The sequence below is a fragment of the Astyanax mexicanus genome, chromosome 5, assembly GCF_023375975.1.
Source record: "Astyanax mexicanus isolate ESR-SI-001 chromosome 5, AstMex3_surface, whole genome shotgun sequence".
NCBI classification, from domain to species: domain Eukaryota; kingdom Metazoa; phylum Chordata; class Actinopteri; order Characiformes; family Acestrorhamphidae; genus Astyanax; species Astyanax mexicanus.
This window is the reverse complement of record NC_064412.1, coordinates 47,928,167-47,945,733: the sequence shown is the minus strand read 5'-3', so window position 1 is coordinate 47,945,733 and position 17,567 is coordinate 47,928,167. Positions and strand designations below refer to the sequence as shown.

The window sequence follows — 17,567 nt, the reverse complement described above, 5'->3', positions numbered from 1 at the left end:
AAAAAACTCATCACCTGGTCTTGCTTTCCTAGAAACTTCCTGCATCACCACTTCTAAGAAGCGCAGTTCTAAGAATCAGCGCAGCTCAATTCTCGGAATTTGAGCTCGCGACTGTACCACTGTCTCCGGGCGGGGGTGTGCGCGATTTTATTACCATGCCACGTTCCGCTCCCTTGCGCAGACTTTTTCGCACCGTGATTTTTATCGTTATGAGGAAAGTCCGTCGGTTAAAAAATTGACGTTTAAAAGCACACAGAAATTATTTTATTCTTTAATCTCGCACGGGAGAAAGCTGCGTGTAGCCGCTGCAGCGCCCCTGCGAGATGGACTGCGCCAGACTGAGACGGTCACGTGGTGCGAGCGAGCTGCCAGCCTCCCAATACTCCCAAACTAATTTACTGCTGTTACACAAGCTCTCTCTCTCTCTCTCTCTCTCTCTCTCTCTCTCTCTCTCACACACACACACATTCTGTCTTTCTCTCTTTTCCACTCATACACACACAGTGTCTCTCTCTCTCTCTCCCCCCTGTGTGTGTGTGTTAAACCCACAGCCATAAGCTATACAGAGCGAGCATATCTGGAGCGCACGAGGCTTTCAGCTGTCTCGTTTTTTCGTTATATTTTAGCATTTTTATTTATTTTCGCTTTATTGTATTATTTTGTTCCAGGCAGATTTCTGTATTTTTTGTCGTGTCAGTTTCTGGTTGGGGGTGTGCTGCTGGACGTGCTGGGTTTGTGTGGACGGAACTATTATTATTATTTATTATAATGCTTTTTGATCAGTGGTTTAAATCTAGGCTGCAGTTTAATGTTAACTGTGCTTTATGGATCTGCTCACGTGCTGCAGAGCAGCCGGCTGGCTGACTGTGCTCTCAGCTGTGCATGGCATTGGCTTTAGAGAAGCACTTGTTATTTGCTGTGTGTTTGTGTTTGTTTTTAGGGTGAATATCATTATATCCTAATGATTTTGTACTTTTTGTCTGTAATAGGCTACTGTAGAATATATTTTGTGACGTAAATTTATATTTATTATGTGTATGCCTTTGTATTTTCAAACGGAAGGGGTAAAAGTGGTGAAACCCTGTAGATTCTTTACCATTTGAACCAATTATTTTTGTGATTTTGTGATATATCATGTCATATGAATAGATATGTATGTCTTATATGTCTTTACTCCAAAACAGTGGCGGTATAGCTGGTAAAATCCTGTTAGAAACAGCTGTAGATGTAGATAAAGAGTAATACCATTTAAACATTTAAAAACCTTTAAAGTATTCTTTTGTTTGTAATTTGACTTTTTTTGTGATATTCTGATATAGCTTTTGGTATAAATACATATTTTCTATGTTGTTTGTATGTCATTATACTTCATAACAGAGTTATGCAGGGGTGAAACCCTGTTATATATAATGTAAACAGCCACAGCTGGTTTACCGTTTAAACTGCTGCCGCTTTTCATTGGATTAACAATTACAAAAGGGTTAGTTTTGTGATTTTTATGATAGATTTTGTGATGTAAATTGATATTTTCTGTGTGTTACACCTTTATACACCAAACCAGAAGTGGTAGAAATTGTGAAACACTGTTAGGGTAATAGCTTAGGGTAATAACATTTACACCACTGATTCTTTTTATTGATTTTTCTTTATAATCTATTCTTGTTATAATATGATATTTTGCATGTAATATGCCCTTACACTCAAGAACAGAAGTGGTAGAAGTGGTGAAAGTGGTGAACCACTGTTATAAGTAGCTGTATTGAGTTATACACATATTATAAAGGCTTGTATTGTTGTTATAATTATAGGAGGCTTAAGCTCCATCACTAAATGTGCCTGAACTTGCAGTTAGTAGATTGTGTGTTATCAGTATCAGTGATATATCCAGGACTGATGTGTGTAGAATTGTGTTGACTTCTTTTGTTGTTGTTGTTGTTGTTGTTAAGAGGATTGTAAGGCCTCTGTAAGGCATTCAGTCCGGATCGAATAATGAGAGGATGAAATGAAGGCTGAGGAAGAGTAACAAAAATCTACAGCTAAATACAAAACATGTTATTATCTAGCCACTTTTTCAGCACTGCACTATGTTTAGACTTTAAATTATTATAATTTTTTTTCTTTTTTCAGGTATAAATAATATTAAATAACTGATGCATTCCTTATATATTATACCGTTTCGCATTTCACTGTGTAAAATTGTTAACTCGAGTGACTCACATGACGCATATAAACCTCCTGCATTAAACTGCATGGTCTTACTAAATGCTAAAATGAATTAATTACTACTCTTTATCATTATTATTGTAGTTATTAATGTTGTTATTATACAAACTGTACTACCAGCACTACTAGTGAAACTTGATTAAATTGATTTTTTTATTATGGCAAGTATTCTTTACTGCAATTGTAACCTACTATTATTATTAATAATATATAACTCTACTCCTGAGTTCTGAGGTCTGTGGACAAAAGTAAGGCGTCATCACATTACAGCCAGTACACTTAAATGTGTGCTAATAGTACACACAACACAGACTCAGAAGTGTCCAAAAGTTAGTTAATACCACATGTTTGTTCCTGCATAGCTGTTTTTATCAGTTATTCCTAGATATCTGTTTTATCTGTGTTTGTTAAGCATAAAAGCTGAAGTATGTGATTTTGTAGAACTCAGTAAAACAGGTTTGCATTCTTGTGGCCTCCACAAATAACAATTTTCTGTTTATGCATATATAATCAAAACGTTTAATTATTGAAATCTTCATTTATAGATCGTTCTCAGGATCAGCATGAACAAAGCATTTTACAAATTTCAATAATAAAAATAGTTTGTGATGGTTTGTTTTGATAATAATGGGGCTAGAGGATTGATAAGCAATAGTGACTAATAGTGTTTTTTATAATTCTATATTAAGATTAAACGCTGTTACACATTGTGAGGAGTGATACATTTGTGCTTGCCGTAAGAGGTTGTACACTGCACCACCTCAACAAGTTAGTGAGTGAGTGTTTGTGTGTATGTGTGTTTACAGGGTTTGGTATACTGTATTTGTGAGTACCATGCCCCTACAAGCATTGTGGTATATCATACTATGTGGGTTTATGAGGACTGTTTAGTGCTCCTCACAACTTTGAAGGCTTTTTACAAACTTTGATCTAATCTTTAATTAAAAAAAAATATATTAAAGAGTGAAATAATTTAGTTTTGGTCACGTTGGTTAACTTCTTCATTTTAGGAGTAGGTGTAGAATAAATTAGCTGCAGCTATTGTATCGTACGTCAGTGGCAAGTCCTCACAAAATTAGCATAGCCAGTGTGTGTGTGTGTGTGTGTGTTCCCTCGTGGCTGCATAGCTTCAGTCTGAGACCTGTTGGTTCTTGACAGAGCGAGGGATCAGGGGGGGATTGGTGGTGTCGGCTGTTTTGTCTGATCTTGAGTCGAGTCGTGGGTTTTTTCACTCACTCAAAAAATGTAAATATATTGTGTCATAATGTGTGTCAGTTAGGGGTGAGCAATACTGTGAATTATATAAGCATCAGTGCTTATGAATCACTGACCTACTGTACATTTCATAAATTAAAAATGACCATATTTAATTAATTGAATTGCACTATATTTTTGATATATTTAGCACTATATTTGATAAAATCAGTCAGTATGGGGGAAAATATAAATAGTAAGAAGTGCTATCAGTCACGTCTGATGTTTTCTGTCAGCCTGCCAGATAATAAAAAAAAAAAATAGATTTTAAAATATAATAAAATATAATTATGCTGTAAGCATAAGTGCAGTATTACTGGTCACTGCCTTACACAGTAGATACACAATTTTCCTCAAATCATTTTCCAGTATTTAATTTGTATATTGTTTGTATATTTACTGACACTTCTTTTCTGACCTATGTGCTGCTGTAATATTGAACATTTCCCCACTGTGGGATTAATAATGTTTTACCATTTTGGGATAATTATTGTGTATAAGGATGTCTTCATCATCAATGTCTGTGATGATAATGTAAATTTAACATGTTGGTATAAGTGTATATTTTTTTATACAGACGTAAATGTGCATATGTTTAGTGTGTGTGAACGAACACAATGAATAAAAAATGCTTTACTACACTCATCACTGACATCAGACTTTTTTTTATTTCGCACTGTCTGTTATAGATGGAGGGTTTTGCGAGGTGTGAATTGATGTGAGTAATCACAGATTCACCTCAGTGTTTTTCCCTCAGTGTGGGGACTCCCTAGTTTATAGTGTGCACTGGGTTATAGTGTGTCAAAACAACAGGAAAAAAGTAGCTATCACAGTTAAACAAATACTTTGTTTAAAAATGATTCTCATTTTATTTTTTTAATTTAACCCAAAAGAGCGCATGGTGACGTATGTGCCACGAGCCATTTAGATAGATAATTTATTGATCCCAGAGGGAAATTCTGGACATCCAGTAGCAGATATACATAGTACACAGAAGTTACTAAAAAGGATAATCATACAGATACAGAATGATACAGATAAAAATGCAATACAATATGAAGTATAAAAGGAAAGAGTCTTTTTAGTGTGTGTAATAGATGTAGTGCAGTTAAACACAGTAAAACAATAATGAAAACCAGTTGCTGTGCGTATTGAGAAGCAGTGAAAATGTTCTTACTGCGTTCTGTCTGTCATTTAATTCATGAAGTTCCTAAGTGGCACAGACATCCTGAACATCCCGAGAGCATAACTACAGCACAGTGTGTGAATCTGTGTTCACTCATAACCTTATTTACAGATTGTAGGAGTGCTGGGTTAGTCCTGGAAATAAAACTAGCTTCTTTAAAAATATATATATTATTTGCTTCTCCAGCTCTGTTCCAACTATTTAACCGTTTAAATGCTTTAATTAAATGTTTTATGTTCAATAGAACTAGTTCTGATATAATTTCTACAACAGGCTGTTAAAATAAAAGCTATGATATTGTTATTGCATTTGTCTTACCTTTGTGTAACTTTAATATATTTACAGTCAGGAGCCAACAGTAAAAAAAAAAAACATGCTTACTGAATTTATCTGATTCAATTTTGAAATTGGCATCAATATTGAGAAAAGGGTTTGGACTATAAGAGTTAAGTAATTTTACTGTGTGAAAAAAAAATGTTTTTGATTATGTTTTCATTATTAAATTGTATTATATTGTGTTTTTCAGAGGGAAATAAGTAATGCATTCTACTGCAAGAGATTTTTTTCACGTGTGGGTGTGTTTGCATAGAGCTCCGTACACTGTAATACAAGTTTAATCAGATTTAATCAAATGGGTTATGATCAATAATTTCAAATCAAACACACACACACACACACACACTTGCATATGTTTGGGTTTTCAGTTCTCATTTGAATAACATTTTCACATTAAAATGATAAAAAACATTAAAGAGAATAAATGAATATCTTAAATACATTTGGGGTCTCCTTTTACTCATTTCAGACCACCTGCCCATCATCCACAACCAACATGTTTATATGGATTCTAATTGCTGCTATTATTATTATTATTATTATTATTATTATTATTATTATTATTATTGTTGTTGTTGTTGTTTATTTTTAAACAATTACTTCTGGGTGAATTTTTCATATTTGCTACATTGTCTTATTTTTTAATAATATGACTGGGAACGTATTATTCATTTTACTGGTTTATACAACAAACAAGTAAATAAATAAAAAATAAAAAGCAAACATTCATTCATCCGCACTGTTTTTTTCTCTACACAAACTCCCCACTACCTTTTCCCCTGTGTTGCAGTGATGCAGACAGTGCTGCATTAGTGAACTCACCTGGATAACTGCGTTTGGGGCTCCAGGCCCGTGCCCTGCTCATGCCCTGACACAGGTGCAGAACTTGCTGAGCTGTTGAGGGGAAAAGAAGAAAGAATATGAGTGATAAAGACTTTTATATATTACAGATTTACTAAACAGGTGAGTTTAAGTAAATGAATGAAGTGAATTACACTGATCAAGCATAACATTACGACTACCTCCTTGTTACAACTACTATCCTTTGTAATTGTGTAATAATTACATATTTTAGTCCTGTATCTGTTTCTCTAGATACTTTATTATCATCCTCCTTTTACCCTGTTCTTCAATACTCATAACCCCACAGGAGAGAAAACCACCACAGAGCAGATATTATTATTATTATTATTATTATTATTATTATTATTATTATTATTATTATTATTATTATTATTATTTGGGTGGTGGGTCGTTATTCTCAGTCCTGCAGTGATTAGCACTGAATAGCATGGAGGTGTTTAAAAACTCCAGCAGCACTGCTGTGTCTGAATCACTTTTGCCCGCCGGCACACACTAACACCTCATACACCATCAGCATGCTAATCAGTGTCACTGCAGTGCTGAGAATGACTCACCACCAGGGTGATGGGTGATAACTGATGGGTGATGGGTGCATGGTGCTGAATGCATGAAGTTCCTACAGTGTTATAATGAAGTTAACTGATAAGGAAGTGTGCTGCAGGTGTAGCGCTTCCTGTCTGTTGGGCATGCAGTGTCTATTGAGTGTGTTATCTCTAGAGACACAAACCTAGGCCTGACATGAGAACTTTTTTTAAAACAGTTGAGAAACTGCTTGAGAAGAATATATGAGACTTAGTGTGAACACTGAAGCTGAACCATCACACAACTGCAAGAATTCTGCATGGAGGAGTGGAAACACTTTGGCCAAGTCAACATCAGAGACTGAGTAGATGTCTACTATGAGCTAAAAATTCAAACCCTGTCACACTCACCCCCATCACATTCAACTCTATCACATTTAACTCTTTCACACTCAACCCTGTCACACCGAGCCCTGTCACACTTACCCCATCACATTTAACTCTGTCACACTCAACCTTTTCACACTCAATCCTGTCACACTGAGCCCTGTCACACTCAACCCTGTTACATTCAACTCTGTCACTCAACCACGTCACAATCAACCCTGTCATACTTAACCCTGTCATACTCTAACCTGTCACATTCAACTCTGCCACACTCAAGGCTGTCACACTCAACCCTGACATACTCAATCCTGTCACACTCAACCCTGTCACACTCAAACCTGTCACACTCAGTCCTGTCACATTCAACACTGTCACACTCAACCCTGTCACACTTAACCCTGTCGCAATCAACTTTGTCACATTCAACTCTGGTACATTCAACCCTGTCACACTCAACTCAGTCACATTCAATCCTGTCACACTTAATCCCGTCACACTCAACTCTGTTACATTCAACCTCATCAAACTCAATCCTGACACACTCACCCCATCCCACTCAAATCTGTCACATTCATATATAAAAAAATAAAACCCTGTCACACTCCACCCTGTCACATTCAACTCTGTCACACTCAACCCTGTCACACTCAACCCTGTCATACTCAACTCAGTCATATTCAATCCTGTCACTCTTAATCCCGTCACACTCAACTCTGTCACATTCAACGTCATCAAACTCAATCCCATCACACTCAACCCCATAACACTCAACCCCATCACACTCAAACCTGTCACACTCAACCATGTCACAAATCTATGTAATTGTTTTTGTACTGTATGTATAATTTACAGTCAGAAAAATATAAAAACTAAAAAATATTGACTAGAATATTGACTAAAATATGAAAAAAGGTCTGTTCTGTATAGAAATGTGGATTGTCCTTTTAACCCTGTTATTATCTTCAACCCTCTAATTGGTTAATTTCTTTTTAATATTTGAATGAAATATGAGGTCAATGTTTGTTTAACTGTGTCTATAATTTACAGGACAGTCAGAAAAAATATTAAAACCTAATGAATTAGCGTAATTTGGACTGAATATGAAGGCAAACTCTGGAAAACGTTTCCATAATCTGCTTTACAGTGAAACTGTAAGAATTTTTTAATACTTTTTGTTATCAGATCATAATCATACAGGGGCCGAACTGTCAGTGATGGAGTTAAACTCAAATGAGGTATTTTTTTATATGTATATGATCCACCGTCTCAGAGAATCACCCATTTGTCAGTTAACATCCACTTTTGTTAAGATGCTTTAAGAGGTGAATGCTAATAATGCTAATTGTATGTGTAATACCGCACTGTGCAGGTACATAATTTATGGGCACGTCTCATACCACCGGGCCGTGGTATGAATCGGATCGGGACCGGGCCGTCCTTGTCTCCTAATGAGGCCACTGCCAATTGTTTTTCCCAACTGTGGGAGCTCTCTGCTGGCACCGGGCACGAATGGAAATCCCAGCACTGGCGCTCACTCTGCTGCCCTGCTGAGCTGGGCTTTTCCAGGGTACGCCCCACGGGACAGACTCGTGTTTTATATATTTATTTATTTATTTATTTTCTGGTGCGACTGAAACTGTGCTGCTGTGCTGACATTAGCACAGGGTGATGGTTTTTGTGTTGATATTTTTGGTGAAAATGTTTCTGTACAGCAGAATCTGGCATCCTTAATGTAAAGATACAATACACAAAAATATCTGTATATTGGTACTTGACGAATGGAGTTAAAAATTATATGTTAATATATAAACTAATCTCATTTATTTAATTTCTATAGTTTATAGTCTAAATTGTCTTGAACTGCTAGTGTTTTTTGCCAAGCTTTTCTCATATTACTTTTCAGTAAAAATACATTGTCAATCTATTGATCAATTTAATTAATAATTAATAATAAAAGTTTCCATTTTGTCCATTTTAAAGGTTATCATGTGTAACATTTTGATAATTGAGTGAATATACTGTTTTTAACCATCTTTTTTTTATTTTTTATTAAAGCCATTGCACCACAGGACATTTTGCATGTTTACCTTTAAAAAAAACTATATGTGCATCTTCCATATAAAAGAAGGCACTTACATAGAACATTATATTTTGTATTACTGAAGCAATGTTTCTGGAGACAAATATCATATATCATATTACATTACATATATCTGTAAGTGCTGGGAATGACAGTAATAATGCTTTATAATACTATATGAGGGGCCTGAGGCATCTTTCCCCAGGCTTTATAGTGAAATGTAAATATGTGTGTATTTTTATGCATATTTCTTTATTATGCAGAGAAATATTTCCTGAGGAAACATCTGTTTAAATATATTGTTCACCAGACATTTGTTAAAAATTGGGATATTCTGGCAAATAGGGCAGATGCAGGGGTAATTTAAAGGGTCGATTGCTACTATTTTAATTCCAATCCCATACCAAGTTATTGTTTTAATCACAGTGTTCAAATTGTCCATGCTTTGTCCTCAAGGCTCCATTACCGGTCATTATTGTCCAGCTGACAGCAATAAGAAGAGTTCTCAGAGGATAAATAAAAGAGTTTAGTTATATAAAACACTCATATGTTTTCTTAAACCAGCACTGAACAGCATGCTCAGAACCTAGTGGAGGCTAACGCTAATGCAAATTTACCTCGATGCACTGAAATGAAATTTTTGGCCTAAACTAAAAGGTTGGATGCCAATAGCAGTGCTGTTTTTATCGTACTGTATATTTACCTCAGCAGTGCTACTTAAAACTCCTCTAAGTAGGATTGAGATTTTGTGCTCGTGGGCCCCCCCTACAGTTGCAGAGTGTAATAAATGTTTCAGGCGGATTAGTTTCTCTTTCTCGTTTTCTGGCTTTCACAGACATATTCGGTCTCTTTCCAGCTTCGCCAGAGTGTCTGTATGTTAGTTTGTAAAGAATGAACCAGTAGTCCTTGTAGAACTGTAAAAGCAGGTCGCAGTTCTCGCGAGTGTTGGTCGCGGCCGCCTCGGAAAACTGAGTCTGGTCTGAGCTCAGAGGAGCTCCGGCACAGACACGAGAGCCCCGCTATTCCTCCTATTACACCTCAATGCAGCGCTGCAAGCTGTAATTTTACTTCTTTAAAAAGATAAAAAATCAAGGAAATCCTACCTAGTGCTGCTTTAAGTCACATGTAGCTAGCTATGTTGGATTTTACACAGAGAAAAGCATTCAGTTTTTGATAAACAAACATAGCCAAAGGCTAATTAGCTTAGCTAGCTCCAGCTGAAAAAGCTCGAAAATATAAATATAAATAGTTAAACTGGTACCAAGTGTGATAATCATTACTGAACAATTAAAGTTTTTTAGCCTAATTTATGTAAGCAAGAGAGTAAAAATGGAATTAAACATGCCGTTTATCGCCTGCTCACCACCAAGGAGTGTCTGTCTGCTGCTGCCACAGCTTAAAACAATCCTAATACATTACAACTTATAAATACTAATTAATACTAACTGTTTAATATAAATTATTCTGTCTTTTTATGTTGGCCAAACACTAAAATCATTTTCTTCTGGTTGCCACATATTCAGGTTTCCCTAACAACTACAAAAAACGCTAAAGTGTCATTACACTTTAACAACAATAACATATATAACAACAATATAATATATTACACTATATATATTATATATTTAGCTCCTTCCTCTTGGTTCAGACTTCTTGAAACTGAATCTGAAATCGTTTCAGCCCTGTTCATTTTGTCACAGCAGTTTCAGAATCACGGATTTTCCAGCTTCCCCGAAGTTTGAAACATCTTGCAAAACCCTGATAAAAAATGAGAAATGATCATTTTACTAGTTTCTTTTTTTCACTTGTTTGTGTTTATAAAGGCTCACATGATCACATGATTCTGATTGAAGTTCAGAGCCAGGCATGTTAGAATATTGATTAGATCCATGGATTTACTGTTGCATCACTTCACTGTTGTATTCTGTTTTTTTTTTTTTTCACAAGGTCACGGTGGCAGCCTTGAACTTCTTTGAAGAGGCTGAACGGCCGTGAGCACAGAGCAGCACTGTCTAATGAAGTGTATACTACTGTCTACACTGAGGAGTCACATGACTGTCCTATATTTTTGGAAGTGCAGTCTTGGTACTTCATCACTTAAACATCACTTAAAAACATAAATCACATAAGAATGATTCAACAGCATGTAGCAACATACACTGTATGGACAAATGTATTGCGACATATGCTCATTTATGGTTTATAGAAAGTGCATAGTGACTTTCATTATACTGTATATTTTTTTCGTGTTTTAAGCTTAAATGAAGCGATGACCATGGATGACGTATATACGTAAACTGTCTCTAATGTCCAGAGAGAACTTTCTACCAGATATGAGATACAAAGCATTTCTATAAAGATTTGATTGCATTAGGCAACAAGAGGCAGAGAGAGAGAGTTTCATGCCTTCCTTGTTTGATCCGGACTGTCTAAGTTTGACGTTAAACATAATGTTGTCATTAAACAATAAAAAAAAAGAAAAAGAAGCTGTGTGTTGTGCCAAAATCTGGCTCCCCCTTGGCATGCAAGTGATTCTGTATCTACTGTAACTGTGGATTAACCCTTGTTTATAAACAGAAATAACAGAAATTTAAGCAGAATCTGTTACACACCTGCACTCGAAGTGAGTCAGATTCTGTCAGGGAGACAGAATTCGGCAAAACACCTGAAAAGGCAATTAAGAACTCAACACCGATGCCCAACACACATCCTTCTACAGACCAACTATTTAGACTATTAAACTATTTATTATTAAACTATTTAAAGTATTAAACACATTAACATTGGTTTAATTTTTTTTAGGTTTAAAATTGTACAGTTAATTTTATATTTATATATAGATAAATAGCAAATACAAAAAGCTATTTTAAATGATGAAGATTTACTTAATTAAGCATTTTAAACTTACCAGGACCTATATGAAAAAGTTAGTGTCCCGCATCAAGTAACTGTGGTTAACAAAATGATGAGTTAAATTTCACTAGCCACAACCAGGCCTGATTAATTCCAGACCTGTAGAATAAAAAAATACCCTAAAAGTGCTTATCCTCATCCAGGAGGTCACAAAAGAACCCAGAACAACATCTAAAGAACTACAGGTCTCACTTGCCTTAGTTAAAGTCAGTGTTATTAATTCAATAATAAGAAAGAGACTGGGTGAAAATTGTATCCATGGAAGAGTTACAAAGCAAAAAAACACTGCTGACCAAAATGAACACAAAAGACCATCTCACATTTACCAAAAAAACATATTGATCCTGATAACTTTCTGTGGACTGAACTTTTTGAAAGGTTTGTGTTGTGTAACATCTGGCATAAAAATAAAACACATTATTTTCAGAAAAAGAACATCATTCTGACTGTAAAGCATGGTGATGTTAGTGTAGTGGTGTGGGGCTGTTTTGCTCCTTCGGAGCCTGGACAACTTGCTGTAATACAGTAGATGAAACCATGAATCCTGAAGGAGAATATCTGGCCATCTGTTTGTGACCATAAGCTCAGGTGTACTTGGCTTCTACAGCAGGACAATGACCCGAAGCACACCGCCACAAAGTTTACCTCTAAATGTCTCACAAAACAGAATAAAGGTTTTGGAGTGGCCTAGTCAGAGTCTGATTGAGATGCTGTGGTATGATCTTAAATAGGACATTCATGCTTGAAAGCCCTCCACTGTGGCTGAATTAAAACAATTCTGCAAAATTCCTCCACAGAGATGTGAAAGACTAATTGCTATTGCCAGTTATAAGTAAAGCTTGATTGCAGATGTTGCACAACCAAGGGTGGCACAACCAAGTTATTAGGTTTAGTACTAAGCAAATACTTTTTCACACAGGGCTATGTAGGTTTGGATAGACTTTTTTCCCTTAATAAATTAAATCAGCATTTAAAATCTGCTTTTTATATTTACTCTGTTAAAATTTTTCTGATATTAAAATGTGTTTATTAATCTAAAAAAAATCTTCGTAGTTTCCAACTATTGCACTGCACTCCACTGTATGTATATGACTCAGTGGTTTAATGGCTGACTATTGTTGCTGCATTTGGTGCATCGGCGTGGTGTGTGTGTGCTGGCAGTGTTGAGGTAAGAAAGACAGGAAGACACTTTCCAAAAATAGTTCGATTCTGCTGTACCTTGGCGAGCTGTGCGTCGGATTGTGTGGGCTGGTTTATAGAACACAGTTTAGGTGCTGGCACATGCCACACTTCTCACTAACCTTCACTGTGTTCAGCTGCTCGTTTTGATGAGTTACGGCCTTTAGGGCTACTTGACATGCTGAGTATCTGCGACCCGAGTGACACCGGCCCACCCTGTGTCGAGCCTGTTCACCAGAAAACCACATAAAGTACTCTGCACTTTTACAAGGCGAAAGATCTCACTCACTTTCTTCTCTTTAACACTAGCTGACCTACTTTACTCTCTCGCCGGAAGGAAGAGGAAAAATCAATTTGGTAAATTCGACCGTCTTTGACCGACAAATGTATATTTTCTGATTTATTTCATTTTAAATATGTGTTATTAATCTGTTGCTGAGAAGTCTATATTAGCTTGAGGGACTCTGACTGTGACAATGAACTATATATACAATAATTATATGGACAAAAGTTTCGGGACACCTGCTTATTCATTGTTTCTATCAAACCAACACATTATGGAATCACCAAGCAACACTTCGGCAACCAACAGCTAAACAATTAAAAAACCTTATCAACCTCCGAGCAACACCATAGAAACCACCTGATATCCTCTTACCCACACTATATTAACCACCTAGTGCTTCTGTGTTATTAGAATCCTTGGTAGGTGAATTTTAAGTCTTGGAGAAGAGTTCAAGAACAATTGCCGCAGTTCCAGAGCGGTTGCATTGTAGGTCTTCGGGAGGCAGGATAGTATTGCATAAAATACAGACATGATTGCACACTCTGGTGCATTATTACAACAGGACAATGCTTGGCCACATACTGCTCCCATCTAAAGAGCATGGTTTGAAAACATTCGACCCCAAACACAAAATCTACCTACACTATACTACCGTTTAATCCCCTATACTGCCTATATTAAACTTTCCTATACTGTACATCGCTATACCACCCTCTCTATACTACCCATTACTCCCCTATAACCCCCTATACTACCCTACAGTCCCCTATACTCCCCATACTACACTAAACTACTCAATACGTCCTTACATTCCCCCATACTCCTTACACTTACACTTCAGCTTGTATGAAGCAGAGCTGGTGGTCCTATTAAGTCTCTTTTCATAGGTTGCTTTAGACATTCTGCAATTCTGATAATTCTGCAGGTGTGGGAATTTCCAAGCCATTATAAAGGTCATAAGGTCAAAAAGCAATGTTTCACCAGTAGCAGTCCTCTTTAACAGAATTCCTACTGCAACTAAAACAAAACAAAAACCCTAAAACTACCCATGCTGGGCGTCCCAGCAGCAGCAGGATGACAGTATTCTGAAGTAAGCATTAAATTGCTGACATGAAAAAGAGGAGTTGGAGTCCATGCGACAGTCCTCTACGGACACAGGAGCAGGAAAAGCCTCTTTCAGACTTAATAACACAAAAGTGCCTTTTTAAGAGGAACTGAGAGGGCCTGTGAGTACTCGCTAACAGCAGATCCGCACCGCGTTGCCGCGCGTTGCATCATTCCTCCGACAAACACGGCCGCGCCAGCCTTCACTGCAGACGAGAGCTGAAGCCGGCAAAAAATTTGCTCTGAAACGAGGGGAAATTTTTGCCACTCATGTACAAAAGACTGCGGAGCTGCTTCCGGTGCTAAAGCCGGCGTTAATGGGCACTACTCAAAGCAGCAACCCATTTAGCATCAACACATGCTGCTTCTCAAAGTTTTAACACAACACATCACTCGGCCAGCAGCAAAAGATCCATGATAATGACTCAAACAGCAGCCTGTTTTTGTGTTTTTAATACGGCTCTTTAATAAAGAGAGTGTTGTATCCAGTCAGAAATGATGTGGACTTATTTTCACCAAACATGGTTCTAAACAGACTGAGTATTCTAAAAAGAAACAAAACCTGTCCTAGTCTTATAATAGTCAGAGTCGAGCTTTAAATGGGTTTTCCCTGTGATTTTTTTTTTTTTTTCAAATTTAAAATATATATATAAATCCTTGATGGAAAAAGGCCAGAGATGCAAAACATAACCACATATTGTGCGATCATGTGATGAAAAAAAAAGGTATATACTGTACTACCCTATAATCTGAATATTACATATACTAGCCTTTACTAACTTTACTATTGTACACTACCTTATATTCCTTATACTACCCTACACTCCACCTATACTCCATATCATTTAATAAACTACCCTATACTACCCTACACTCCACCTATACTCCATATAATTTCATATACTACCCTATACTACCCTATATTACCCTATACCCCTTATACTCCCATACACAACATTATAGCTTTTATACCCAATATACTACCCTATACCCATAATACTACCATATGCTAAACTATATTACCCTATACGCCTTAAACTACCCTATGCAATCCTACACAACCTTATTCTACCCCATACTACCCTATACTCCCAGATGTGTAGCAGACATCATCAGAGTGCTACTGGGGTGTTAGGTGAGCCATTGCTTCACTGGATGCAGAAACATAACTATTTTCACATTTTCTTTTCTGCAGAAATGAAAAACATTTTTTTGGATGTGATGGACGATTTTTTATACATTTCAGCTTTAAACATTTTTTAGTTTTTAACTGATTTTTTTCTATGATTAATGGAAATTAATGGAAACTCAGAGCCGACATACTATAAAAGTCAACAACATGACTGTTTTCATCATTTATATTATTAAAAACTGCTTAAAAATCTATCCTCATTGTTTATTTTTGACTATTGCCAAATTATATTTTACATGCATTTGACTTATAGTTTATTTTGGAACATTAGTTAACATATAATTAACATATGTTTGGAGATTAAATTATTGTTTAATTCATATATTTTATTCATAAGACTCTTAATAACACTTATTATCAGTAGTAAAGAATTTTAAATATTATAAAACATTAGTGTCAGGATTCTGTACTTCGTGCATCCTGGTCTTGGTTAGCATGTGGTTTGTTGCAGTGGCGAGTAAGTAGGTTTTGTTTTTTAATCGGGCACTGTAAAAGCTGTCCGAGAGTCTTTGGGAAGGGGAATCAGGACTGGGAGGTAGATTTGGGCTCCATACAGGAATAGTTTTTTTTTTCTTTCTTTTCACCTGAGCTGTGGTCAGTCTGTGTGTGGCCACTGGGCTTGAGCCTTCTGCTTTTAACAGTGAGGGTTCTGCTCCTCTTACAAAATAAAAGCTCATTGATCACTGATCAAGGCTTTATCACCACGCTACCCCTCCCATCTCCTCCTAAGTGGGTCACTTATTTTCATGTGGAACCGGTTGAGTAAAAGTTTGCCAAGGTTTTGCGGTAATTATCTCATTCGCATGTGGCTGGGCACTGCAGGGGGCCGCGGTAAATTACACATTTCTCTCCAAACTCCTGGATGCTTTATGGCCGTGTATTATGCATAACCGCGTCGGAGCGCCTTAAACAACCCCCGAGTGGATTGAAATAAAGTTGACGCTGCTCTTTGTTTTGGAGCTCGACGCGCTCTTTATTTGGCAGTGCTGAATCGGAGATTGTTGTGAAGGAGGGCCTTAATTATTGTGCAGACGTTTTTCCCTGTTGGGATGCGAACACCTGGGGTGTTTTTAGTGGGACGCCGGATCCAAATGGGCAGATATTAGGGTGATTCCAGCGAGAGGAGTTCTCCTGCTTTATAGTCATGACAGAAGCCATCGTGGGAAGGTGAAAACATCTGACAATTTACTTAAAAGTTGTGAAAGACCTTTGCTTAGTGGCACTGTGCTAAACTGCTAATCCTCTATAAAGGGAACTGCCACGGTTTAAGAGCAGTCATTACCTCATTACACTTTTATTTTCTATTATTAACAGGTGGAGAGGAGATTATACAGGCACATTAAAATCTGAATTCCAAAAGAGGAGCGCTGCCAGTAACTAAATATGTCAGGAAAACACACAGTACACATTTCCTCATTGACAAGGACATGCCAAAATCATGAAATAAACAGTGTGAGGTCTGAAAGTGAGTGTAGATGGATGGGATGTGTGTATCAATAATAATACATCATAGAAGATGAATATTACCATCCACAGTGGACAGTGCAGTGGGGGGTAATGATGGTGACCAGCAGTGCCTGGCTAGAGTTGACCGTGTGAAAAGATAAGCGACTTTGACAGAAATCACATTCATATTTAGTGCAGGAGACCCCGCCCACATATTCCACAGGTCAGTGCAATGTTTTTAGCATCCATGGGACATGCCAAAAATCATGGGACACAGTACTGGTTGCTGTCTCGTGACTTTTGGCATGTGTTGTTTCTGTAAATTTATATATTGTACATCTTAAATTTAATTGTAAAACTGTGCTGAACTCATCAAGAGTTAATTTACATGAATTTCTTGCTTCTTAACGTGTTTGAGAGCATCAGATGCAGCTGCAAAGACCATCAGAACTGTGATGATGAAATTGGCTCTTATCAGGACCACCCCAGGAAAGGAAGAGCAAGAGTTTGCTCTGTTGCACAGGATAAGTTCATCAGAGTTACTGGCCTCAGAAACCACAAGTTAAAAGCACAACAGTTAAGATCCGCTAAATTCT

General features: G+C 36.9%; 1 protein-coding gene across 2 annotated transcripts in view; it reads right to left on the bottom strand.

Moving 5' to 3' along the window:
* Positions 1 to 17,567, bottom strand: part of bcl6aa (BCL6A transcription repressor a) — a 50,122-nt gene that overhangs the window by 12,278 nt on the left and 20,277 nt on the right. The window contains exon 2 of one of the 2 annotated variants that reach the window (XM_007253672.3): positions 5,822 to 5,893. In XM_007253672.3, the coding sequence (XP_007253734.3) occupies positions 5,822 to 5,893 (72 nt within the window). Of the gene's footprint in view, positions 1 to 14; positions 95 to 5,821; positions 5,894 to 17,567 lie in introns of those variants that run through there. The other variant, XM_007253673.3, reaches the window with a different exon arrangement.